The sequence below is a fragment of the Protopterus annectens genome, chromosome 14.part0 (genome assembly GCF_019279795.1).
Source record: "Protopterus annectens isolate FY-2018-M chromosome 14.part0, PAN1.0, whole genome shotgun sequence".
Classification (NCBI taxonomy): Eukaryota; Metazoa; Chordata; order Ceratodontiformes; family Protopteridae; genus Protopterus; species Protopterus annectens.
In genome coordinates this window covers 820,500,500-820,526,294 of record NC_056748.1, presented here as the reverse complement: position 1 = coordinate 820,526,294, position 25,795 = coordinate 820,500,500, and the positions used below count along the sequence as shown (strand labels likewise).

The following is a 25,795-nucleotide window of genomic DNA, read 5'->3' as shown; positions in this document are numbered from 1 at the left end:
GGATTTACATAACAGACTAGTGAGACTTATGGGTCTATAGTTTCCAGTGTCATCTGGGAGGTTCTGAGAATGAAGGGGAGCAAACCTCCTCAAAACAGTAACTGTGGCCATAGCCCTAGAAGAAGTATCAACAAAGTCATACACACACTGCAAACAATGAGTAGTGGCCTGTGCAACAGAAGAAATTAATTTATTTAAAGTAGATTTTTCCTCACAAGAAGCAAGATGTGCAGATAAAGCATTCGTACAATTTGTCAGAACAAACTTTAGCATATGAGCACTTTTTTCCCATGCTTATCAATAATTTGACCATCCTTATAAGAAAGAGTAAGATAGGGTTTAACTAAGTGCTTAGCAGCAGTGGGACCAATTAATGCTACAGTTGCTTGGTTTGGGAATAGTGTATAAAATGTAAAAGACTGAGGAACTTTATACATCTTATCTGTCTTTTTAGGGGCAGCTGGGTGATTATCAGGAAAACATACACATCCTCTGAACAGACAAAACAGGAAAAATGGGTCTAGGTTTTGGAAAATCGATCTGTAGTATTTTCTGAGGGACTGCCAGACCTCAGTGTTCTCCCATTAAAAACACTGACACATTCTAGCAATAGTCTCAGAGACAGAGAAACTCCCACAGGGAGAATCAGAAAATGATCTCTCCTCTTGGTCTGAATCTGAAATCTGAGTAGGGAAAAAACTGTATCCAACTCTGAGAATCTACAATTTATTCAGGAAAAGCGGAATCTGTCTTTTTTTTTTTTTTTTTTTTACCACAAACTACTTTACAAGAATCAAGAGCCTGAAGTTAACCCTGAGCCAGACCCAGTAAACTATTCCTATCCAAAAAGAATTGAGGAGGAGTAGATACACGCTTGGTTTTCTGTTTCTTTTTGACAAGAAAATTGGGGTCAACAATATTACTAATGGCAGCAGCTGTTTCTCCAGGGATTTGCAGAGCACTGTAACACAAAGGGAAACCTTCCCTGTTCCCTCTCCCAGAACTGACAAGACTGGTTCTCCCTTGCCCTCTGAGGGGACCCCAACAGCTGCAGAGGACGTTGCTAACCCCTGGTCCACAGTGGTTGTAGATGCTACATTACAGGGATCTGGGGTAAAAAATGAGTGGACTGCGGTACAACAAATGGCCACAGCAGAGGGACGCACCTGCAGCTGAGGCAAACTGCTAGCCTACTGTGGTGGTAAAGGCTGTTTGCTTACTTTTTTCCCATTTGTGGCTGGAAGAAGGACCGACCATGAGACAGGAAATCTGTTTCATGGTCAAACCAAAAATAGTGCCTCTTTCCAGAAGACAAGCAGCAATTGTAAACCCTACCAGTCCATAAAAGTTACTTTTTCGACAGAAAAAAAACACACTAAAAAGCACTTTAAAACATTATGCCAGCCCCTCAAAAGAAAAGTAAACAATTTCACCACAGTAAAAATGTTTCCATTACTTTACACTATTTCTAAGCTGAGAGAAAAAAAAATGAGTACTCAGTTTAAAAGTACATTACAGTCTCGAGACAATCCGTTAAAACAAAACACTCCTAGCTTTAAAATAACTTTCCTGAAGAGAAGACTAATAAACCATCAACAAAATTAAGAAAATGGAAGGTTTTCTTCCCCAAAGAGAACTTATCTGCCAAACAAAGCAAAGTAGAAGCTGTCAATCCTCAAAAGCCTCTTTGGGGGCAGTAAGGCTCTGAGGGGCTTTGTGCCTACCTTATCTTTTAGTTAGCTCAGCTAAAGCTGCCTGACATTTTGCGTCTATGGAAGGTGCCCTGAAGCTTTGGAAAATGGCTGTCTGTTATATCCTTGGCAGGATATAACCCGATATAGATAAGGCTACCACAGCAGTGATCAATATGATTAAAATACAGTTGTATAAGATCTTACCTTAACAGGAAATGTCCTACTTTTAATGCTGCACTATTCATTACATGTGGCATCTCTTGCCACAGATACCCCAGTGTCTGGCCAGTATACCAAAGCCATACCATCCTCCCAGTATTGTTTGCCAGACCTGTGGTCCCTGTGGAGGCACAGGCTGTAAGGGTGATGCATGTATGCTCAGTACTCAGAAATGAAGTGCACCAGGGGAACTAGAGAAACGGCAGGAAAAAGAAGGATGTGCAACCATGAAGCATCTCAGCCAGCTGAGTGTTCCCAACAGAAAGGAGAGAAAAGGGGACAGGAGGGAAGGACTGAATTCTGCAACAGTGAAAAGAAGGACATCCACTGTTATGGTAATATCTTACACAACTGCACTGTGTCCTTCCTTATCACTGTTCCAGTTTTCATTACATGTGGGAGATTACCAACACTATTGTAAAGGATGGGAGGAAGAAGGCACAGAGGAACCCTATACAAACTTATTAAGTATATTTCGGGCAAACCCTGCCCTGGCTCTGGAAAAGGCATCCAAGTTACAGTGGTTATCAGAGGTGTGTACCAAGGAGCAAGTAGCAGCTTCTAGAATGGATATATTATCCAGCCCTTTAAAGAAAGCTCCAGAAGAGGCTACTCCTCTCATAAATGAGCTTGAACCAAAGCTCATCAGTGATGTTTACCATGTGAGGAATAACAAAAAGAAATGGCCTTAGAAATCCAGAAGGAGGTGGTTTGATTAGAAACTGCCAAACCCAAAGTCCCGGCATTAAAAGAAACAAAGAGCTGCTCAGATTTTCAGAAAGCCTTTGGCTGATCCAAGTAATATCTAAGCTGGCTATGTAAATTCAAGGTGTGAAGCATCTTCTCAGTAACAGACTGTGATGAAGGAAAAAAAGGAAGGCAGTAGGATAGGCTAATCAAGGGACATATTAAGCACCCTGGGCATAAAAGAAGGATTAGCACGCAGAGACACCCTATCTCTATGAAAAATCAAAAAGGGAGGCCCTGCCATCAGAACCTGAAGTTCACAACCTCTCTTGGCCAAAGTAAGTGCCACCAACAAAACAGTCTTCCAGGTGCAATGTTGCAAGGACGATGAAGAAGAAGTGGCTTCAAAAGGAGCCTGAGTTAGCTTTTTAAGGACAAAATTAAGATCCTGAGTGGGGGTATAGGTTTTCTTTGGTGGCATTGAAATGAAGGATGCCTTAAAGGAACTGTTTGACTTCAAAATGAGAGGCAAATAGCGCGGTCAAGGGCAGGCAAGCAGATATTGCTGACAGGTGAGCTTTAACAGAAGAATATACTAGGCCTGCATGGAGCCATTCACAGAAGTGGGACAGGGCCAACGGGACTCCTACTGAAAAGGGATCCTGGTGACACTCGGGACACTAAACAGAAATTTTCTTTCATTCTGAAACATAGGGTTTTCTGGTAGTGGGTTTCCTGGCCTCATGCAGAACCCTAAGCATGTCCTCAGAAAAGTGGTGTCCAAATGGAATCAAAACCCTATAACCCAAAGTGTCAGTTGAAGAATGGACAAGTGAGGGTGAATGAGAGATCCCTTGTCTTGTGTGAGAAGATCCATTCAGTGAAGTAACTTCTGATGATTTTCCCTGGCCATGTGAAAAAGAAGGGGGAACCAATGCTGTCTGTGCCTAAAGGGGTCACCAGCAAGATTCTGGGGGAAACATTCATAATCTGCAGGACTCTCTAAAGCAGAGGAAGAGGAGGATAAGAATATAGGAACATACCCTTCCAAGAAAAGGACATGGTGTCCAGTTTCTAAGTCAGAGGACTTGGGACTCTGGAACAGAATTGAAGAGATTGTCTGCTCAGAGGGGAGACAAAAAGATCCACTTGAGTAATACCCCACCAATGTTAAAGTTCAGAAACACCTCCCTGTGAAGCATCCGTTTGTGTAGTTGTATACTGGACCTGCACAGAGAGTCTGCCACAAGACTTCTGAAGTGATATAGACTGCCTGAGGGTTATCTCATAGTGGATAGCAAGGTCCAAGGCCTGAAGAGCTAGTCTGCAAAGAAGACAAGACTTTGTGCACCCCTGTTCATTGATGTACCACATGGCAGTGGTGTGTGTAAATACCTTTACAGGGCCTGGAGCTTTAGTTAATGGAAGGCCTGTACAGCAAGAATGAGCACCCTCATCTCTTTTATGTTGATGTGGTTTAACCTTTGATGAAAGGGCCAGAGACCCTGAGCTCTCAGATTGTTGGAAGATGCTCCCCACCCCATTTCGGAAGTATCTGTGAAAAGCTCTTGAGCAGGGGAAAGAGTCTGAAAAATCAGGCCTGGATTAAGGGAGATCTGCCGAATCCAATAATGAAACCCAAGTTTGAGACAGGGTAGTACAAGAACTGCAAACTCTAGTGGGTGGCAATGCTGGGGCCAAACCGATTTGAGGTACCACTGAAGCTTTCTCATATGAAACTTGGCAGAAGTAATCACAGGGACTGTGATGCCATTAACCCCAAGGTATGAGAAATTCCTTTCAAGGAATGAGAGAAGGAGGGAGCAGAAACAAAGTATGTTGCTACATATAGAACACTGGGAGATGGAAAACAGGTCAACATTGAATGGTCTGGATTCTGCAACCCAGAAAAAAATGTGTTTTTGAGAAGGAGTCAGACCTGATTTCTTGAGATTCATGGTGAATCCCAGACTGTGCAAAAGGAGCATGGTAAAGTGTAGATCCTGAAGAAGCAGGTTGCCCAGACATGGGAATATCTGGATTCCCCAAAGCCTGCAAAAGGCTATCACATTGCCCAGATATTTGGTGAATACTCTTGGATCTGCAAAAAAACAAAGGGCAAAGTAGAGAAATTAAAATGAAAGGAAGAAACATAAAAACTTCTTGAAGAGAGGGTGATTGGGGATATGAAGTTAGGAGTCCTTTAGGTCTAGAGAGACCAGACATGCGTGGAGAAGCAAAAGGGGAAAAAGAGTCGGGAGGGAAAGCATCCTGAAAGAAAGAACCTTTAGAAAGATGAGAAAGGATAGGTCTAGGATTGGTCTCCATAATGCCTCTTTTCTTGGAACCAAAAACATCCTGCAATAAAATCCTGTTCCTCTTGGGATTATGGAATGGACCGGATGTTTACTTGATTTAATAGATCTTGCAGGACCACATATAAGTGAGGAATTTGATCTGGAGGAGGTTGAGGAAGACCTGAAAATGGGGGGAAGAGATTTCCTTACCATAAAATAACTGTGATGGATAATGGAACAGTCTGAAGTAATCTGTTGCCAGACAGGGAAAGCCTAAAAAACAGTCAAACCTGACTGGGGGGGGTATGTCAGATGGAGGTAGATTTGTCCTAAAAAGGGGGATTTTGATTCTTAGAAGTCTGGGTGGGTTTATTAGAAAACATGTGCTTAAAAAACTTTTTCTTTTATGAGGCTGATGAGGTTGCCTATGAACAAAAGCAGATTTAGAAGGATAGTGCCTTTAAAATTTGGGGGTAGGAGAAAAAAGAAGTTCTGTACTCACCATAATGTTCCATCTGTGCTGTCCGTTTTCATTCTTCCTCAACCTGTGGGTTCAGACTCGGCTGCTACCATAGCACGTGGGAACCAAAAAATCTCAAGCTTATCCCTTACCCATAAAGCACTTATCCCAGTTACCTCAGATTGAGTTTACTGATAGAAGGAAATATTAGTCATAAGACATTCAGTGAGACTGTACCTAGAACATTCAATTATATAACATGGACAGGGTCTATTAGTCACCCGTTCCTCTAGAAATCCAAGGGCATGGGGGTTGGAGGGAAGGAAGTTGAGGAAGAATGAAAATGAACAACACAGATGGAATGTTATGGTGAGTACATAACTTCATCTGATGTTGTCAGTTTTCATTCTATCCTCATCCTGTGGGACAGAAACCCCAGCTACCTCAGATCCTGGATGGACTCAAGGATGGATGTTCCTGAGCACCATGGAACCAAACGATACTCTTCCCCCAGAGACCAGATCCAATTTGTAAGGAGTAACGAAAGTATGGGGGAGTAGCCCAGGTTGCTGCTGCACAAATATCATCCATGGAGGCTCTAGATTGAAAGAGTGTTGAAGTTGCCACAGGTCTGGTGGAATGTGCTTTTACAGGTTTCAATAAAGTAATCCCAAATTTGCTGTAGATGAAAGAAATGTAATCTGATAGCCATCTAGCCAATGTCACTTTCCTCACAGGTTTTCTGAGTTTTGTATTTGACAAAGAAATAAATAATTGGTCAGATTTTCTTATGTCTTTTGTTCTGTGACGATAAAACCGTAATGGTCTATGAACATCTAATAAATGTAGGCAGTATTTACCTTTATTAGCAAAATTGGGGAAAAACACTGGTAGGTTAATGGTTTGGTTGATGTTAACTTCCAAAACCACCTTTGGTAGAAAAGGAGGGGTTGGTTCATAATGCCACTTTATCTTTGTGAAAAAACAAATAGAGTGGTTTATAAGACAAAGCTTGAATATCTGAAATCCTTCTGGCGGAAGTAATGGTAACTAAGAAAATAGTTTTCCAGGACAGAAACTTAAGATCGTAGTGTGCTGCCAATTCAAAAGGGGGTTGTATGATTGTTTGCAACACCAAGTTCAGGTTCCAAGGAGGGGTTGGATCTTTGTATGGAGGCTTCAATAGAAAAGTTACAAAGTTTATGAGAAACAAGACATGAGTCTTCAAATCCAGTATTAAAATTGGATATAGCCGCTAACCGAATTTTAACAGTGGAAAACAAAGCCCCTGCAATGAACAGAGAGGCAAAAAACTCAAGTATCATGAATATGAGCTGAAAATGGATCTTCATTTTGACATGCCCAAACAATGAACCTTTTCCATTTACTGTTGTAAAGTTTATGCATAGATGGTTTGTGAGATGCCAAAAGAATGAGTTGGACAGGTGAAGACAGCATAGATTGTCTGTCTGTTAATGGAATTGGAGAGACCAAGCTGTCAGCCTGATGTTCAAAATGTCTGGATGAGCTATGCCTGTCGGATGGGACAGAAGATCTGGAACCGGGTCCAGAAAACAAGGTGGGTCAATTAGACTAGGCCAAAGGAAGGGAAACCAAATCTGTTGAGGCAGATAAGGTGTAATGAGAATTAGCTTGCTCTTCAACTTAATTGGTTTCTGTAGAAACTTTGGAATTAAAGGAATTGGAGGGAAGGCACAGAGAACACCAGAGGGCCAACTGTGGACTACAGCATTCTTCGGAGGGTGAATAAATGCAAAAATAGTTGCTGCACTTGTTGTTTAGGGGAGAGGTGAAAAGATCACAGCAAGGCTGACCCCACTGATGAAATATTCTCTCTGTCACTTTTGGATTGAGGGATCACTAGTGAGGCAGGAGTATGCATCTGCTCAGTTTGTCTGCTATCATACTGGACTTCCCTGGAAAGTGCATTACTATGAGAGAGAGGATGGATGAGATCACACACTGCCACACTCTGAGAGCTTCGCGACACAGGGGATAGGACTTATTTCCTTCCTGCTTGATGATGTACCAGACTACTGACATGTTGTCTGTCTGAATTGCAAACATGTCTGAAGGAAGAGCATCCGAACGCCTGCAATGCTAAAAATACTGTTGTCATCTCTAGGGCGCTGATATGCAAGTTGGCCTTTAGGGGGCCAAGTGCCTTGGAAAGTACTGTCCAGATAATGCCCCCCACCCTAACTGGGAAGTGTCCATGGTCACTGTGGCCTTGGGTTGAGAGGGGCAGAAAGGACGGCCTTTTAGGACTTGATCCAGTTGACTGCAACATTTGAGATCTGTCTTGCAAACGCTGATGATTGTAATCAAAGTTGACATTGTTTTTTGTAGTATTGACCACTGTGTTGCGAGCAGCCATTGCAAAATTCTCATATGAAATCTGGCTAGGGGTATTAGAGTTATTGCCACCATCATGGATCCCAGGGCCTATAGAACTAGTTCAGATACCTAGTTGGTGTTGATTATCCTCATTACTTGCGGTCTAATTTTCTGTAGTCTCATTGGGGAAAGAGAGGCTGTTGTTGTCTTTGTGTTCAAACCTTGGGGGCTGTGGAGAGACCAAAGGACAGAGCTCTGAACTGGTAGTGACTGCTGTCCAGTCAGAAATGGAGAAACTTTCTGGACCACCTGTTCATTTTATATGATAGCACACGTCTTGAAAGTCTACTGAGCACATCCAGTCATCCTGTTCCAAAAATGGAAGAATGGACTGAACTATGACCATCCGGAATTTTGTTTGTCGAACTAACTTGTTTAAGATGCTGAGATCCAAAATTTGGTCTCCAGTCCCCTGTCTTTTTTGGGCAATAAAAACAATCTTGAGCAAGTTCCGGATTTTTGCTGGTCTGGAAGGACTTCTTGGATGACTCTTTTTTCTAGGAGTTCTTGAATTTGTAGTACTGTTTGTTCCTTCTGATTGGGTGGGACATCTGGGATTATTTTGCAAATAGGAGGTGCAAGGGAAAATGGAATAATATAACCTCTGAAAATGATCCTCTGCACCCAGATATCTGATGTTATTTCTAGCTGGGCTCTCTGGTGCAGGGATAGATGACCCCCTGACTGCCTCCAGAGAAAGACAATCTGGCCTTTTTTCAGGAGCACTGAAAGGGTTTACCAAAGAAAGAATCTCTGTACCCTTGATTTTGCAGGGCCTCCTCTGCTGCGAGAGTGGCGTCTACCACTGAAGTTCCCCCCTCTGCCCCTAGGTTAACCACCTCCACGTGTGTCTTGAAAGGACCCTTGGGACATCTTGAACCACATTTTTTCACTACTCCTCTGATTCCATGAAAAGGATCATTGAGGAGTGGAAAAACACATGCCCACAGCAGACAGGATCTTTCCATCTTTCCCACATCTAAACAAAGTTTCTTTCACTTTAGGGCCAAACAAGGACGTGCTGTCAAAGGGAGCATTTATGAATGAAGACTTGACGAGCTCCAAAAACTCACATATGCACATCCATGCATGTCTCCTGATGGCAACGCCTGAATCCGCTATTCTTGTTGTCCCCTTGGCTGCATGAGAAATGAGCCTCATGTTGGATACTGACTGAAGGGTAGCCAGCTGAGAGGCCACAGATTCCTGAACCTCTTCAGAGATGGATACTGAAAGGGTATCTGAGAGCTCCTTAATCAGATCCCTTTACAGCCTGGTGAAATGTGCCAAGAAATTCATGGACCTTAATGCAAAGGTCAATGAAGCATAAGCCCGTTTCCCAAACCTATCCATCACCCGAGACTCCTTGTTGGGTGGATGGATAGAGGAACTCTCCTCAGCTAGTTCCCTTTTGGCTGCTGCCACAATGGCCATGGCATCAATGGGAAAACCTTTTGACCAAACCTGTTTGTCCTCTGGGGCAGTAATGATTCTGTCAGGTCTCCCGGGAATAGGTTCAATGGTGTCGGGAGCCTTCCACACCCACCAAGAGGTCAACTCAATGAGCTCATCTGTGGGTGGAGTCACCCAGGAGGTAGATAGGTGAGTACCAAAAGCCTGCAGGTACACTAACTCCTCAGACAAAGGATTGCTGGACTTCCAATCACCTCTCTGTTTTAATATTTCCAAGATGCCTCCAAAGGAGACATCATCAGGAGGTGATCTTGGGGATCCTTCACCCTCATCAAAGTCCATGTCTTCTATGAAAGATTACTCCAGGGAATCCAAGTGTTTCCGCTTATACTTCTTCTTCTTCTTATAGGGACCTCCTCAGTGGGATGATCTGGGGAGGTATCAGAAAAAGAGGGCATTCCCATTTGGGATTCCTGTGGTTTAGGCACTCAATGTCCTTGTGAAGGGACTAGATGAGACTCTAAATGTAGGCTTGATAGAGAAGTATGTTCCGAGTAGGAAGGGGCTGACTGACTGCTGCAGTCATAGCTCTCTCCATAGCTTCAAAAGCTGATCCCTCTAAAGAAGGAAAAGCTGTTGGATCCAAAACAGCAGGTCTGGGAACTGAAATCACCTCCCACTACGAGGAGATCCCTCTTAAAGCAAAAGTTGGTGCCAAGCTGATCTATGCCGAAGCTCTAAGGTGCAGAGAAGGCTCTGACAGCATCAGAGTCGACTCCAGCCCCTCGGAACATACACAGGACCGATACGACCATGAGAAGTCTCCTGCTCCAGTTGAGTCAAAGAGCTCAGAGCAATAATCAGTTCTGAAGAAAGAGATATCTTTGGCTCTGACACAGACAGCACTGGGAAACTCTGAACTGTAGACTCTGAACCTTCAAGTGAAGTCAGAGGAGGAAGTAAAGGTGGAGTAGAAGAAGAATGGAATCACTGACCCATCGGTGTAGGAAACGAGGTGGATCCTGTCAATCATTGCGCCCAAAGGATCTTTCTTATCAGTCACTCCACATCATCTTTAGTTAGACTTGTAGAGGAACGGGCAGGCATCACAGAAGATACTCTAGAACAAACTACCCATTCATGTCAAGCAAAGCTCCTCATTGGCCCGCTTTAAGAAAAATCTTAACGGGATGGGAAATAGAAAATTCACCCTGGAGATCAATTCTGCAGCACTGCTCAACAGGGGCACAGGAAAATAACTTTCTTGGGTGGCGAAAGCCAGGGAAACTTTTTGGCTAGGCTTATATAGGCCCCAGGAATGCATTGTCCCACTGTACTCATCCCTCATTAGACCCATTATAGAGTACAACACCCCATTTGGTATGTACCTCACAAGACATCTGCAACAGCTGGAAAGGCCGCATTAATACCTCACTAAAAGAATCACAGGCCTAAAGCAGATGCTCTATGCTGACTGTCTAAAAAAACTCCAGCTGTACTCTATCACATACTGTCTACTCAGAGACAATCTATGCTTAACATACAAGGCCATGTCAAACCCTGAGCTGCTGGACATGCTCCACTTAAAGAAATCCCAATCCCTCAGAGCCACATGCTCCAGGGATCTAAATCTTGTCATCACAATGAACAAAACATGTTGGAAGGATAGGTTCCTGACCCAGAGACTCCCCATACTCTGGAATAGACTGCCCATACATGTCAAGCAGAGCGCCTCCTTGGCCCTCTTCAAAAGGAACCTTGAAAACTGGATGAGAGATAGGAAATTGACCCCGGGATCATGTCAGTCACCCTGCTAAACAGACGTCTAGGGAAGTAAATATTGTGGGAAGAAACATCCAGGGAATTGTTATGGCTAGGCTTGTACAGGCCCTAGGGCCGATAGCCTAGTACCAACCTATGAACCTATGAACCTACCTATGAATAGAAGGCGACTTAGATCTCTGTAAATAGGGTGAAGGAGGTCTATCTGGAAAAGGATCAAATGAAGGAGAATAGGTAGTTCTTGGCAAGGTAATTTCTGTAGAGTACTGTAATTGTGGTGTCAGATCCAATGATGTCAGCACCAAAGTTTGTCTTTGATCCGTAGCCTTAGGCATCAAAGAACTAGTTGGATCCGATAGAGAGATCTTGATAACTGTAGGGTCCAAGGAAACAGTCGGAACCGGATGATGTGACTTTTTCCTTACGAGCTCCCAAGGAGAAGATGGAACAGAGGATTTTTGTCTTTTTGCACTCGGAGCAGATGGAGATGTCGGTACCGACAAACTTCTTTTCGTCATCTTCTCAGAAGCTTTGGAAGATGAAGAAGATGGACTAGAAAAGCCAGATTTGTTAGACTTATCATTAGTTGAAGTGGCTACAGATAATGCTTCACTGAAGGAAGACAGAAGCAGGCCTTTCAAAATAAGTTTATTTTTCTGCTTGACAAGAGCCCTGTCACTGAATGAATGGCAAAACGAGCAGTCCTCCTGAAGATGGAGAGGGCCCAAACAAAAACATAAAGAATGCGTGTCAGAAAAGGGTATTTTGTGACCACATTTCTGAAAATGCTTAGACCCAGCAGGAGCTTTTTCTTTTTCCGTCATATTCTACTCACACGCATACACACTGAAGAGAAAAGGGAGGACAGAAAAGCAAAGCCTTGTTTTTCTTTTTCTTTTTTTTTTTTGGAGAAATAGAAGAATAGAAATAGAAAAATAAATAATTTGAAAGGGTTTTATTAACAATGATAAAAAGACTACAATGATATTAAGAGTTTACTAAAGTGTACGGAAAGGGAAAAAGGAAAGGAAAGATCAAGAACTAAGTACTACAAGCTTAGAACAGGTAAGGATATGATTAAGTGAAAAGATGGATATATATATATATATAAAGTGATTAAGAACTAAAGTTAGAGTTGAAAAAATATAAAGAAATTACTTATTGGCTCGAGAGCAATTGGCACCATGTCTGATAAGAAAAGCGGCAAACGAGATCGGGGGTAACTGGGATAGGTGCATTATGGGTAAGGGATAAGCTTGAGAGTTTTTTGGTTACCGCAAGCTATGGTAGGATCTGAGTTGGTTCTGAAGATCAGAACTGAACTCAGAGGTTGAGGATAGAATAAAGCTGACAACATCAGATCACAAATTTGTTTAAGGTCCTGAATAACTTTACCTTTGTTTTGTAGTGTCTTAAAGAGGTCAGCAGTAGCAGTACCAGAAAGACTTTGGGTGTCCAAAGGAGCATCTACAAGCATGGCTTTAATATCATCAGGTAAAGCCTGAAGGCATAGCCAGTAGTACCTTCTAGTAAATGAACCTGAAGCAGAAGGTCTAGAAGATGCATCAGCTGCATTATAACTACATTTGATAAAATGATGAACTACCTGTGAAGTGGAACTCAATACGGAAAGGGCAGCAATTTTGTTTTCAAGGTCAAGTAGGCTTGACAACCCCCCTCCCCAGTTGATACAAAAGAGACAGAACATACCTTGTCATATGGGTCTGATAATTTATGGCCCTAAAGACCAGAGTAGCAGAATAGCAGAAATATAAACTTTTTTTCCCAGCCTCTCCACAGCCCAAATGTCTTTGTCAGAAGAGTGAAGTCTGGAAGAGGATAAAAGCCTTGATGGCTTGTCTGCAGAAACTGATACAACAGCAGGGTCTGAGGGAGGGCACTTGTAAAGGCACTTAAAGGCCTCAGACACCTTATAAAAGTGGTCAGGCTTCTTGGGGGCTGGAGGCTGGGAATCAGGAGCCAAAGAAGCAGCTGCAAATGTATCCAGCAAGGCAGCCAGAACAGGGGGGAAAAGCCTGAAGGTTTAGGATAGTCCAGTCGTAACAGCTCATAATGCCTCTTTTGGATGTCAGAGGCTTGGGAGCAATCCCATTAATATGCTCCATCATGTGAATCACCGTGTTGCCCAAAAGAAAACTCAAAGGGAGAATCAAGGAGTCCTCTTCTGACTCATAGACTAGTGGTGAAGTGATTTGTAAGGAATAGGCCAAGGATTCATCTCCTGAATCCAACTCCTTATCTGAGTAATCAGATTCCCTAGTTCTTTTGGCTGGGGTAGAAGACCAGGTAGAAGCAGAAAAAGATAATCCTTGACAGGGCTTCAAGGCCATCAAGGCATTAAACAATCCCTGGGTAAAATCCTGCCATTCTTTATGAGGATCTTTAGTAATGGGTGGTATATGTTTAGTTCTCTGCTTCTTTTTCAATGGAACATTAACTTTGACCAACCTAGGAGGCACGCAGACTCATGGCTAGACTGTATAAGAGTGCCAAGGACCTCTTTTCTAACTAGGAATTAAGGAAATCCCCATAGGCCCTTTGGAAATGATCAGCTGTGGTTTCCCTCCAACGTCCCTGGAAGAAGTCTGCACAATAAAGGATGTGCAAGAAGCTGGTTCCATGCCAGCCATCAACAGGGTCATGACAGAAGGAACTGGAGTCAGTACCACATGGTCTTCGGGTCTTCATCCACCTCAAGAGAGAGATATTTTGTAGAAGCTGGACAGCAGCAAAATCAGACTGAGATGTTTTAGTTTTCTTTTTAAGAGACAGATGTACCTTGGAGCACATGGTTTCAGCAGCAGGTAGATGGGCAACGAAAATAGACAGCTGAGAAGAGTTTTTGGAACAAAACTCTGACAAATGAAACATTGGGTGTAGTCATGCTTAGAACCTAAGCAGAGCAGGCACTTTTCGTGTCTATCTTTATGGAGAATCTGCCTCCCACACTGACATGTTTTCTTCCTGGATGACATGAACTCCTGGTAAACAGAGAAATAAAAAGAAGGGATCCCAACTGGGTACTTATTTGTAAATGACTCTGTAGGAAACAGCTTAGTGAGAGGTGTTCAGACCAATGTTCAGCCATGACATTTAAACTGGCATTATAGAAGTTCTGAGTGTTTGTACATCACCTTAATGCCCTATGCCTGTGTGGAGAACAAATGAATGACGTACAAGGCTGGGAGGATATAAAGGCTTTGGTATATTGACCAGACATTGGGCTGTCTTCAGCAGGAGATCCCACATGTAATATATACTGTAACAGTGATGAGGAAGGATATCATAACACTCAAAGCCTGAAGATAAATAAACATGATTGACATTACAGCTTCTAGGAAAAGAGTCTTCCATAGGAGGAACTTCAACTGTGCAATGGGGACTGATTCAAAGATGAATTTAGTTAACCGTTCCAAAACAAAGTTGTGATCCCATGGTGGAACAGGCTTTCTAATCATGGGTATAAGGAAAAGGCTGTCCTGGGAAATGTCTTGCATACTTTTAGGAAATCTACGGAAGAATTCTGACACTCCCAGTGAAAGTTAGAGATAACCACAATAATAATTTGGTAGAAGAAGCCACCGTCTGATTCAAAAATAAAGGTAAGGCAGTCAAAGTAAGGTGGAAATGAAGCAGATAGAGTCCATATTCTTCTCCAGTGACCACATGGCAAAATCTGTATATCCTTTCCTGGGATATGAGGCCACAGAAAAAGGAACCACACTGGCTGAGGTCAATTTGGAGCAAAAGGAATGATTCTGACTGTGTGCACCATCTGTAGAAATTTGGGAATCTTTGGAAAAAGTGGAAAGGGGTACAGGAGTTCCAGAGGGCACCCCTGGGTCACTGTCTGGGAGGAAAATCAGGGAGAAGTCGTCACTAACTTTGGTGTTGGATATGCAAGCAAAAAAATGAGACAAGGCTTCTCCCATTGTTGGAAAACAATTGTCACCACCAACTAGCTGAGGCACCACTTGTGAGGCATCAGCAGGCACCTGCTGAGTTGGTCTATTAATAAGCTGGCTTCTACACATGTGTGGAATGCTATCAGAAATCAATTTGAGGGCAAGGCTCACTCACAAAGTCTCATCACCTCTTGACAAAAGGAGTAAGAATGGTTCCCCCTGCTTGCAGATATACCATACTGTCACACTGTATGACTGTCACTCTGTGAAGAAGACTGTCCTTGACAATCTGCATAATTAGAAAAAACAACTCATCCCTTGGGCCTTTATGTACAGATTAGCCTCTGACTTTACCCAGACATCTTGGACAATCTATTCTAAACAATTCTCCCATCCCTTGGGATGAAGCACTTGTGGTGGCCATCACTAGATGTTCTGGAAGGATGAAAGGACTGCCTGTGGAGAAGTCTGCATTGGTTAGTCACTATGCAAGATGTCTCAGACATGCATTTGATATTCTTATCAGACTAGGGAGTGGTTCTAAGGACTGATTCCATTGTCACCCAGCTCAACTTGAGAACCTTCATATAATACCTCACATGTGAAATATTCCTCTTTTCAGCCATGAGACCCAGCACTCTGATACATGACCACTGACACACAGGATGAGTGACAGAGCTTTGACACAACCTGAATAATTTTGGGAATCCTTCTGGGAGGCAGACTGGCTAAACATGACCAAATGACTTGCATGTGACCTATAAACGTCAGGGATTTAGACAATTTTAGCTGTTACTTTGCCAAGTTTATAGTTATTGCCAAGGACTGGAAGAGAAGGAGCAGATATTCCCAGACTGATATTAGCTTTTCTAGTGTTGGATTAGTGAAGAGACAATGGTCTAGGTAGGGAAATACCTATAACCCCTGCAGCCTCTGTAATTCTGCTGCACCAGCCATAAACTTTGTGAAGATCCCGGGAGCTATGGACAGACTGAAAAGGTATTGTAAATAATTGGCTCCCATTTCAAAATACAAGAATCTCTTCATCTCCATGGTGATCGTGATGTGCAGGTATGCATCTTAAAATCAAAACAGCACATCCTGACTCCCTTGGATAGAAAGGGGAGAACTGACTGCACAATGACCATGCAGAACTTTTGCTTTGGAATGCATTAGTTTAGAGCTTTAATTCTCTCCACTGACAAACTATGTTCTTTCCTTTTAGAAGTACTCCACTTATATTTCTCGTTTCTATGGGATTTCCCTCTATCTTCATGTGAGGGAGGGGACTTTGAGGAGGTGGAAAAACCTGGCTGTCATTGCAGGGCAATAAACCTTTAAGAATTACATTGTTTATCAGATCAGTCAACATTCTCTTCTCAAATTTTTCAAAAACAGTACATGGCTTCAGCAAATAAGAAGCTCTCAAACACATAACACATTCCATGTAACAGTCTTGAGAGGGTGGTTATGAAAACAAAAAAATACATTTCTTGCAGCTGTTTTTCTCCTTTGTAAAAATTCCAGTCACAACCAAGGATAGCAGAAAAGTGGAAGACATGAACAACTGCAAAAATCAAAGTCAGTAAGAAAGATGTACTTTAACCACACACTCTAAAAGCACAGCAGAAGTAAAATAGTGCTAAGATTGGTGTGTGTGTGTGGGGGGGTGCTAATTAGCAGAACTAAAAAAGAAAAAAAAAACATGAAATATGTCTTCACCGGCAAGGGAAAAACAATGAGGATCTCAGTATCAGTAAAGCTAATCCAAGAACTGAAATCAGACATAACAAAACCTAAACAAAACCAGAGCAAACCTGTAGTCATTTGTGAATGAAGTTATCTGAAGAGTAGCAAGCAAAATCTAGAAACACTGGCAGAGAGCAAGGAATTGTGGGTAAGGGTGAAGAGTTAAAACCTCAGAAAGTGTGTACTGGTGCCAAAGCAAGTATAAGCCAAGTTTCAGTTTGGCAATGGGAAAGGGTGAACCAGACAAGACAAAAAAAAGTTCTGTTACTTACCTCTTGCACCATGAAATGTGATGCTTACAGCACCATGATGCACCTTCAACCCCAGTTTCTCATAATATACATGCCTTGTTCCTTTTTTCTTTATATTCTTTATGAAAGTATATTTTCCTTACATCAACCTTTTTTTTGGCCAGTGCCACTAAAGTTGGGATAGTAATAGGATGCATCCATATCCCCCATGCTTTACCAACTGTGACGTCACAGAAGGAAACAGCAGACTTATTTAATATTGTGACTTAATACAAAATCCCCAGTTCAAAGTGGAAAGGAATAACAATGAAGGGTGGAAGTTCAAGAAATAAGAAATAGTGGGATTTCTGATGCAGACCCTTAAGGAGACTAATAACAATCATATTCATAAAGTAGCAGAAAGTATTCCAAGAACTAAGCCAGCAAAAGAATGGAGAAAGGAGATTTTGCCAGTAGGGATGACGGGAGGTAGGAGTACCTAAAAATAGGCAAGGGGACTGTAAGTTACTAGAGAAAACTGTAAAAAGAACCAAGGTACTCAGAGCAAATAACTAGACAGGGAAAGGTAATAGAGTGGGATTTGGCCAAGAAGACATTTGGACCGCAGGCTAGAGACTGCCTTCCCTACCAGGATTGATGTCAAGAGTATAAGCAAAGAAAAAGGGATAGGGGAATCTTAAGTGAAAGGCCTGCTCTGGTAGAGTATTTAGTTTACTCTAGAACAGAAGCTGCTTTTAAAAGAGGAATAATTAGTAGGGCATATAAAATATTGCACAACTATAAGAATCAATAAGAGTAAGTCTGAGAGATTGGGAAGAGAGAATGGGAAAGTAATTTACAAGGGAGCAAGGACATATGTATGGTTCCCAAATGTATAACAAAGTTCAGAAGATTTAGGATTTTTGCTTGAAAGTGTTTGCATAGGTATTTTTATACCCAAATCAGTCTTCAAAGAATTAATTCAGATAGATAGCAAATTTTGGAAGTGTGCTGGGAAAGAAGGAGGTAACTGGGACATATGTTTTGGGAGTGTAATGAGTTGCCTGATTTAAACATTCCATACAGGGTACTGTATCAGACTTATTGGATGAGCAAATGGCTGAAACTAAGGAAGGGATTATTTTGAGCTAGGACACAGGATCTGAATTGCCTAGGCACAGAAAGGCCTTATTAATTTTAATTCTGTTGGCTGGCAAAAACAGCAATTGCTAAAAGGTGGAAATCAAAGTCTAAACCAGCTGTATTTGAAGTACTGAATATATATTGAAAATAGATAAAAGAACTGGAGGAGGGATCTTTTGCAAAGGGAAGGAGCAAATTACATATACATAAACAGAAATTATAGAAACAATACATGCATAATAATATTTAGGAGCAGGAGTGAGGTTTAAGGGAAAGTAGAACTTTGGCAAATTATGTAATGTTGGTCTGATGATAGTTATGAAGAAAGAAAATATATGTGATGTGTAATGTATGTGAAAAGAAAAAATATTAATATAGTTTGTTTTCTTTTCTGTTAACATATGTTGGTCTACATCTTAAGTGATAATTTAATACAGATGTTCAAAAATAAATAAAAAGCTTCTTATTAATAAAGGTGTGTGTGTGTGTGTGTGTGTGTGTGTGTTTGTGTGTGCATGCCTCTATCTAGAATTTGTAGCAAGAAGGAAGTATAGCTCCTTGCTACAAGTACTTTTTTTGGACAACTTTGGTTGAGGGAGGAGTGTTGAATGGGGAATGGCCCAGGGTACCAAACTGAGCTAGCTACAGCTCTTGTTCTGAATGTCAGGCCATTAAAATATTTAGTGTTTCTTCTGCAACAATAGTGTTGGACCTTTTGCTTTTTTTTATTCTTGAGCACTCCAAAATGACAAAGGATGGTGGTCACTACTGCAAAGTGACAACGCCAGCTCTTGCTGTGTTGTCAGGGATAGAGGATAGAATTCTGACAAGTATCTTGTTTTTTTCCTGTCACCGTTACTTCTAGATGTGGTTAAGATGTGCTGAATTATACTTTAATGTCACAAGGTAAGATGGAACTGTTAGTTGATTTCTGTAGACCAGTCAATACAGAGATGTCCCCGTTTGTGTGCCTCCTTTAAACTGTAATTACCAAGGAAAGAATGCATTCTGTCAAGGTTTTGGTGCCTCGGGAGGTAGGTACATATGGCTTCAATTTGTTGTTCTTTACATTGGCCAGTATGGTTTCTAACACCAGAGTAATGGGAGTTTGGACATGGCTCCTTTTGCATGTGACAGTATCTGGGTATATGACTGATGCATTCAATCATTCTGGCAGCTATCACAGTGCATGATGTTACATTCTGACAGAACTGTTTAAGAGATAGAGAAAATATTGGGTGTAAACAAACAATAAACCAAGACAAATCCAAGTAGCACCCAGTCAACAAGAAGACTTCCAGATTCACTCAAAAATGTCAGAACTCTAAAACATATGGCAATTAATTTCTTTTGTAAAATTAAGCTCTTTCATCCCATTAACATGCAGGGACTTTATCAGAACTGATAAAAAAAACCTCATCTTACAAATATTTAAGCTCTAGCAATAGGAAATCATGGGATTAGAACAGCAAATCAAAATAATGTCATTGAGTTAATATTAATAATTTATGTTATAACAATGATAAAAGACATATAAAAGTAATATATAAATACATTAAAACAAACAATATTTAAAATGCAGACTGTTATATTTTGCAGTTTGTAATTTTAACACACTACTTCTTGATAAAACATCATTTAATCCTGGATAAACACTTGCATCAAGCATAAGATGCCACAATAATTTACGATATTCCAGTCTATGTTCCCATGCCCCACCTTTCACACTTCGTGTTACCTGTTGTAATACAAAAAAAAAAAAAAAAGTTTTATGTTCTTTACATTGTAAGACATGTTTAAAGAGTGCATTGCTCTCATTACATTTTTTTATATCATAATAATGTTCGTAAATGTGTTTTTTTAGAACCCACTTCATTCTGCCGACATAAACCCCACGGCAAAAATCACAGAAAGCAATGTACGCAACTCCAAAGGTACTGCAATCATATGCACCCTCCAATCTAAACTCATAGTAGGAACTTGTCAGTCTCCAAACTTGCCCTTCGTAAATGTACTTACCTTGCTGGCAGGAACCACCTAGTCATCCTAAACTTATTTTTTTCCTATGGTGGTTCAACTACTAACTCTTTCGAACCTTTATTTAAGATTCAAGTGCCTCTTATAAACAAAATGGGGGCCATTACCAAGAAATTTGCTAACACCAGAGTCATAGTCAATCACTTTCCAGTTGTTAGTAACTATCTGTCTGATTTTACTACTACAGTTCCCATACTTAATGATCATGGTATGGTCATAGTTGGTATTCTCTGACTTCTGTGTAGCAGTGCTGAACAGGGATCTGTCTAATATCAGGGAAAATGCTCATAGCGTTTTTTACATACTTCATATTTTATTTTAACACTTGAATCAGGTAGCCTCTGGTAATGAACATGTCAATCAGCTTGTTTATCTCCAGCATAAATTGGCTATCCTCTGAAATTCTTCTAGACACCCATACCATCTGACCCTTAACAAGACTTTTTTTTTTTTTGATAGAACGGGCGGTTACTGGATATATGCAAAAATGTGTTAGAGAACATAGGCTTTCTATAAAATCTGGAGTTGAATTTGTGATGATGGAAATATTTTAACAATGTTACATCCAGATAGTTAATATTTTCTACACAGTATGTGTAGGTAAATTTCAAGAAATCAGTAGTAGAATTAAGATATGTAATAAAATTCTCTAACTAAGTTACACTACCTTTCCATATTATAAATATATCATCTAAAAATGTAAAAGTCTGACTATATGACAGTTGTTTGCTGATCTAAGAAACTGGTCTTGCTCCCAATACCATAATATTAAGTTGGCATACAGGGGGCACATGCTACCCCCAGTAAAACACCTGCTATAAATACTTCCCTTCAAAGTACAGGAAATTATTAAGAAGTACCATTTCCGTTAAGTCTACCAGTACATTAATGTCCCTGTTCCCAAGATCGTTAATTATGAGGCAGGCTTCTTTAAACCATTCCAAACCAGTACTATAGGGGATACACAAATAAATCTATCACATCGATAGCAATTGAGAGCCATTCATCATGAAATAATGTCTCTTTAATCTGGCTTAAAAAGTCCAGTGAATCTCTAAGAATATATGGATAACTTTTTAAAAAATGTTATAAAGTATCATCAATATAGCTAGCATATGTGTCTCTGATCCAGGTATTGCCACTGTTGCTCACATGGGGGGGGGGGATCACCAATGCTCTGCTGATTTTAGAGATACCAAAAATGGCTGGAATTAACAGATGGTCAACCCTTAAAATGTGTAAAGCTTGCATTCAGTCTTATCCTGTTCAATTATGCATATGATTGCAGTACCTTTGTAGTTGTGTACAATGCTTTCTGTGATTTTTTTCCATGGGTTTTATGTTGGCAAAATGGAACTGGTTCTAAAAAACACATTTACGAATATTATTATGACATAACGAACTGTAATAAGAGCAATGCACTCTTTAAACACACCTTACAAGGTAAAGAGCATAAAAAAATATTTTTGTACTAGAACAAATAACACAACATTTAAGAGGTGGGGGGCTTAGGAACATAGACTGGACTATCATAAATTATAGTAGCTTAGGCTTGATACAAGTGTTATCTAGGATTAAATTATGTTTTATCACTAAGTAGTATTTTAAAATTATGAGTTGCCAAATTGTGTTAGTTTGCATTTTAATCATAATTTGTTTTAATGTATTTATATTACTTTTATGTTTTTAGTATCATTATAACATAAATTATTAGTATTAACTGAGATTATTTTGATTTGCTGTTCTTGTCACATGATTTCCTTTTACTATGGCTTAATATATTTGTAAGACGAGGTTTTATCAGTTGTGATGAAGTCCCTGCATGTTAATGGGATGAAAATGCTTAACTTCACAAAATAAATTAATTTTTATATGTTTTTGAGTTCTGATATTTTTAGAGTGAATCTGGAAGCTTTTTCAGTCTCCTTGTTGACTGACAGAACAATTTCACAACCTGAGATGTGTGGTTTAAGCCTAATGTCTCTGCAGCTAACTAATCCTTTGCATTTCCAAAATGTTACATAGTTTAAGTACTATTTGTAGCTAAAGGTAGAGCTCATTATAGTCTCTTTAAATGATGGCAAAGAACACAAACAAGACAGACTTGCTAGAAAAAAGTTAACAGGCACATTGTCTGGAGATTCTGCAAATAATTAATTCCAATTAGTCATTCTAGGTGGTTGAATAAATAGAACAGTCTGAAGCAGAGCAAAATGGAAATACAGCACATTGTGGGAAGGAGAACACTTGAATAGAAAAAAAAAAAACATTTAACACTGAAAAAAAATACCACAGATTAGGTTTCTGTTTCCAGTTTCTAACAGTAGTGGTCTTAAAACATTTATCTTGCCATGGTATGCTGCTAATATTTCTGACACTACATTAATTTCATACATGATGCTTATTCTGTTTTGCTCATGAAAAGCTAGAATTGCTTCACAGTCTTTAAACTAACTGTGCAATATAATGCATTAATGTTGATTGCAGAGAGCCATACTAACTCATACTTCTGATTGCTAAAGATAAAAGGCAAATCTAAGTGCAGGAAAAGAAGTAATGTTAAACAAACTGACTGTAGAACACTGTCAGCCCTTAAAATATCTTGCTGAATACACAAAACATATTTTAAATAAACCTTGATGGACATATATAAGAAATCTTCTCTTTCCCTAGCAGAAAACAAGTCTCCACCACGACCATGTGGCTTAAATCACTCAGATTCTCTAAATCGAAGTGACCGAATTGATGCAATTACCCCAACTTTAGGAAGCAGTAACAACCAGCTGAATGTGTCACTTCATCAAGTGTATGTCCCTGACTACTCAGTGCGAGCAATTACAGACATCCAGTATGTCAAGGTAAGACAAGTCTCAATATTTTGGGTTTGCCTTTTAATGAGGCCCAGTCTTTATTATTTTGTAAGAATGGTAATGCTACAACAGTGGTAAGAGAAGCATGTAAACTATGAGCCTCAAATTACTAATTTAAATGGAGCCTTGCTATGCCACAGACAATTTGTCCTAAGTATTCTAGTGCAGTGCTTATGGTGGTAAAGCTAAATAAAATGTCATTCTGGATCTTTCTGATCTTCATTTAACATGGTAACTCCATTGTGCTTTTTTTGGTGTAGCAGTTGGCTGACTATTCATGGGATGTGACTGCTGAATACAAGCCTTCATTTGCAAATACAACTCTATTTACAAGACATTATATACCGACTATTACATCTAACTACATCCCCAAGAAATAAATATTTACTTTGTGATAAAATATAATAAAGAAAAGAATGTTAAGTGATGACAAGCAAAAATTATCTTTATGATTGTGTTATCTAGTTTTGTTCCAAATGCATGCTACTGAAATGCATATACTGATTCTAAAAGTAGGGTGAGAAAGTATTAAAATTAATTTTATGAAGTTCTTTTAAGTGCATGAAAACACTGCAATGGAAACAGTGGAAAGGATAGCTTAGAAGTTTAAGAGTGGACCACAGTATACCATTCAACTGTCCAGAATTTTGCAAAATGTCCAGATTTTTGCCAAATACTTTTATTCTAGTCTTCATACAAGCTGCTGTTTTCTGGCAAATTGCTAAGGATTAATATCACTAAATTGTGACAAAAATCTGAGTTTCAGACTTCATATCCTTCAGAAAATACATGCTAATGCAAATCCTGTTATTTTACCAACTTTATATGTTTATGTGAACAATATTTAAAATATGCTCCTGATTCTGACCCTTTAACTCCCAACCATTATTTTTGTTTTTGTCCAGAATTTTTGTGCTAAGAAGTTGAGAGGTATGGCACAAAGTATCTTCACAAGAGCTAAAAAAAGTGAAGCTTCACAAAAGGTTTATAGTTAGCGAAGAAACATCTTCACTCTGATGTGTTCAGAAAAAATGTAGGAAACAAGTGGACTTGCAGTGTTAACAGACCTGATCTGCCAAATTAGCAAAATGACTGAAAAAATGAATACTTTAGGAAAATGAATTTGCTCCACTGTCAAAGGAGGCTGCACTACCATACAGAACCAAAATCAGGGGAATGTGACTTATTCATTTTTTAATGGATCAGCAACTCCAATAAACCAATGTTCATGTGAAACAATGTCTTGCTTAGTAGCAAGCATTTAGGAAAAATGAATGTTCTACCAGCGACCTGAGCTGGATCGTGTCAATGCATCTGGTGCAAGGACTACTAGATTGAAAAGGAAGGAAGAGGAGCACCCATTCTAAGTAAATGGACAAAGGCAGCACAAAAATACCATACTTAGCTGTTCAGTATGAAAACTAAAAGGTAAGAAACAAACAGGAAAAAGCTACAGCACCTTATCTTGAACTAGCAAAACACAAAGAATAAAATAAAAAGCCTGAAACACAAAAAAACACAAAAATATTTAGTGGCACAGAGAAAGAAAGGAACCTAGAATATTAATCTGGATGAGCAGATTAGTACTCAGCAACAGTAGGATTAATGCCATTAGGTCTTAGGCAGCTCAGCATCTGAAAGTTTCACAGACCATTAGCCCCTTCCTTTTTGCCCACAATGCTTTTCTAACTTCCTCTGCAGATCTCAGTCATGTCATGCTAAGCCACTACAAAAAAATCAGAATAAAGACCTCTAGATCATATCAGGAGGAGGCTAGGGAAAGGATGAGTAGCATGTTACTAAGAATGGACCTCTTAGTTCAGGTCTAAAATTATAGTTATGTTCACAATGTTGTTAAAAGGTAAGAGGAAGTCCAGACACATCAATTAAAGTCCCAACCTTATCCTCCTTGGCAGATTTCATATCCATCTTGCAGTGTCTTGCATATTCAGTAAAGCCCAAGTAGTTGCTGCACAACGACATCCCAGCTAAGCATGTATTTCTGAAAAAGGACAGACAGGTAGCCACTGCCAGGGCTGAATGCACATAGGCACTTGAAGGCAAAAGTTTGCATTTATTGTAACACAATTTAATGCAGTCAGTTATATATCTGGATAATTTTAAAAACTTTGTAAACCAATTTGTTAAAAAAAGACAAAAATTTAGTCATTTTCTCCTTACCTTAAGATTTGATTCTATCTACATAAACTAAAGCTGTCCTTAGACATCCATACAATGCAGCAAACATTCTTCTCTGTAAAATAATTAGAAAAGGTGTAGGTTGATAGCTTGACTGAGGTCTGTTTCAATGGCTAGCTTAGGTGGGTCAGTTCACAAGGACAGTGGTGTAGCTATAGGGGGGCAAAGGAGAAAGCCACCATGCTTGCAGGATGTCAGGGAGCATAATCTTTATTACCGGCATTCAGTTTCTGATGCTGTTAATGCATTTGTAGAAACTCTTTACAACTCCACGTTAAGTTCATTATCATTATTCAGGAATGAATACTGATACTTCATTTTCAGTCAGGGCTGAAGAGCTCATATCTCCCTGCTGCATGTACCAAGCAGCCTGTTACATTTGTAGCAAGTGGTTTGTTACTGTTTAAAGTAGAGAAAGTTTTTTTTTTTACTTCAAAAGTGCAAGGACCTTTTTATTTTATTTATTTATTATTTTATTTTACATTTGTTGACCGGGCTGGTCCAACTGGATATATGTCCATTTTCAGCAGAGGCCCAGGGAGAAAAGCTCCAACGAACACACATAATACTAATTTTACATGATTGATTCTAAAAATACAAGTACATCTTTTAACAATTCTGTACATTTATTTACAGGTACATCTTTTAACAATTATTTACATTGATGGTTT

At 39.9% G+C, this 25,795-nt stretch overlaps 1 protein-coding gene across 1 annotated transcript in view; it reads left to right on the top strand.

The window, feature by feature from the left end:
• Nucleotides 1-25,795, top strand: part of LOC122789270 (metal transporter CNNM2-like) — a 783,502-nt gene that overhangs the window by 646,024 nt on the left and 111,683 nt on the right. The window contains exon 6 of the mRNA XM_044056573.1: nt 22,732-22,913. Coding sequence (XP_043912508.1) covers nt 22,732-22,913 — 182 coding nt within the window. The remainder of the gene's footprint in view (nt 1-22,731; nt 22,914-25,795) is intronic.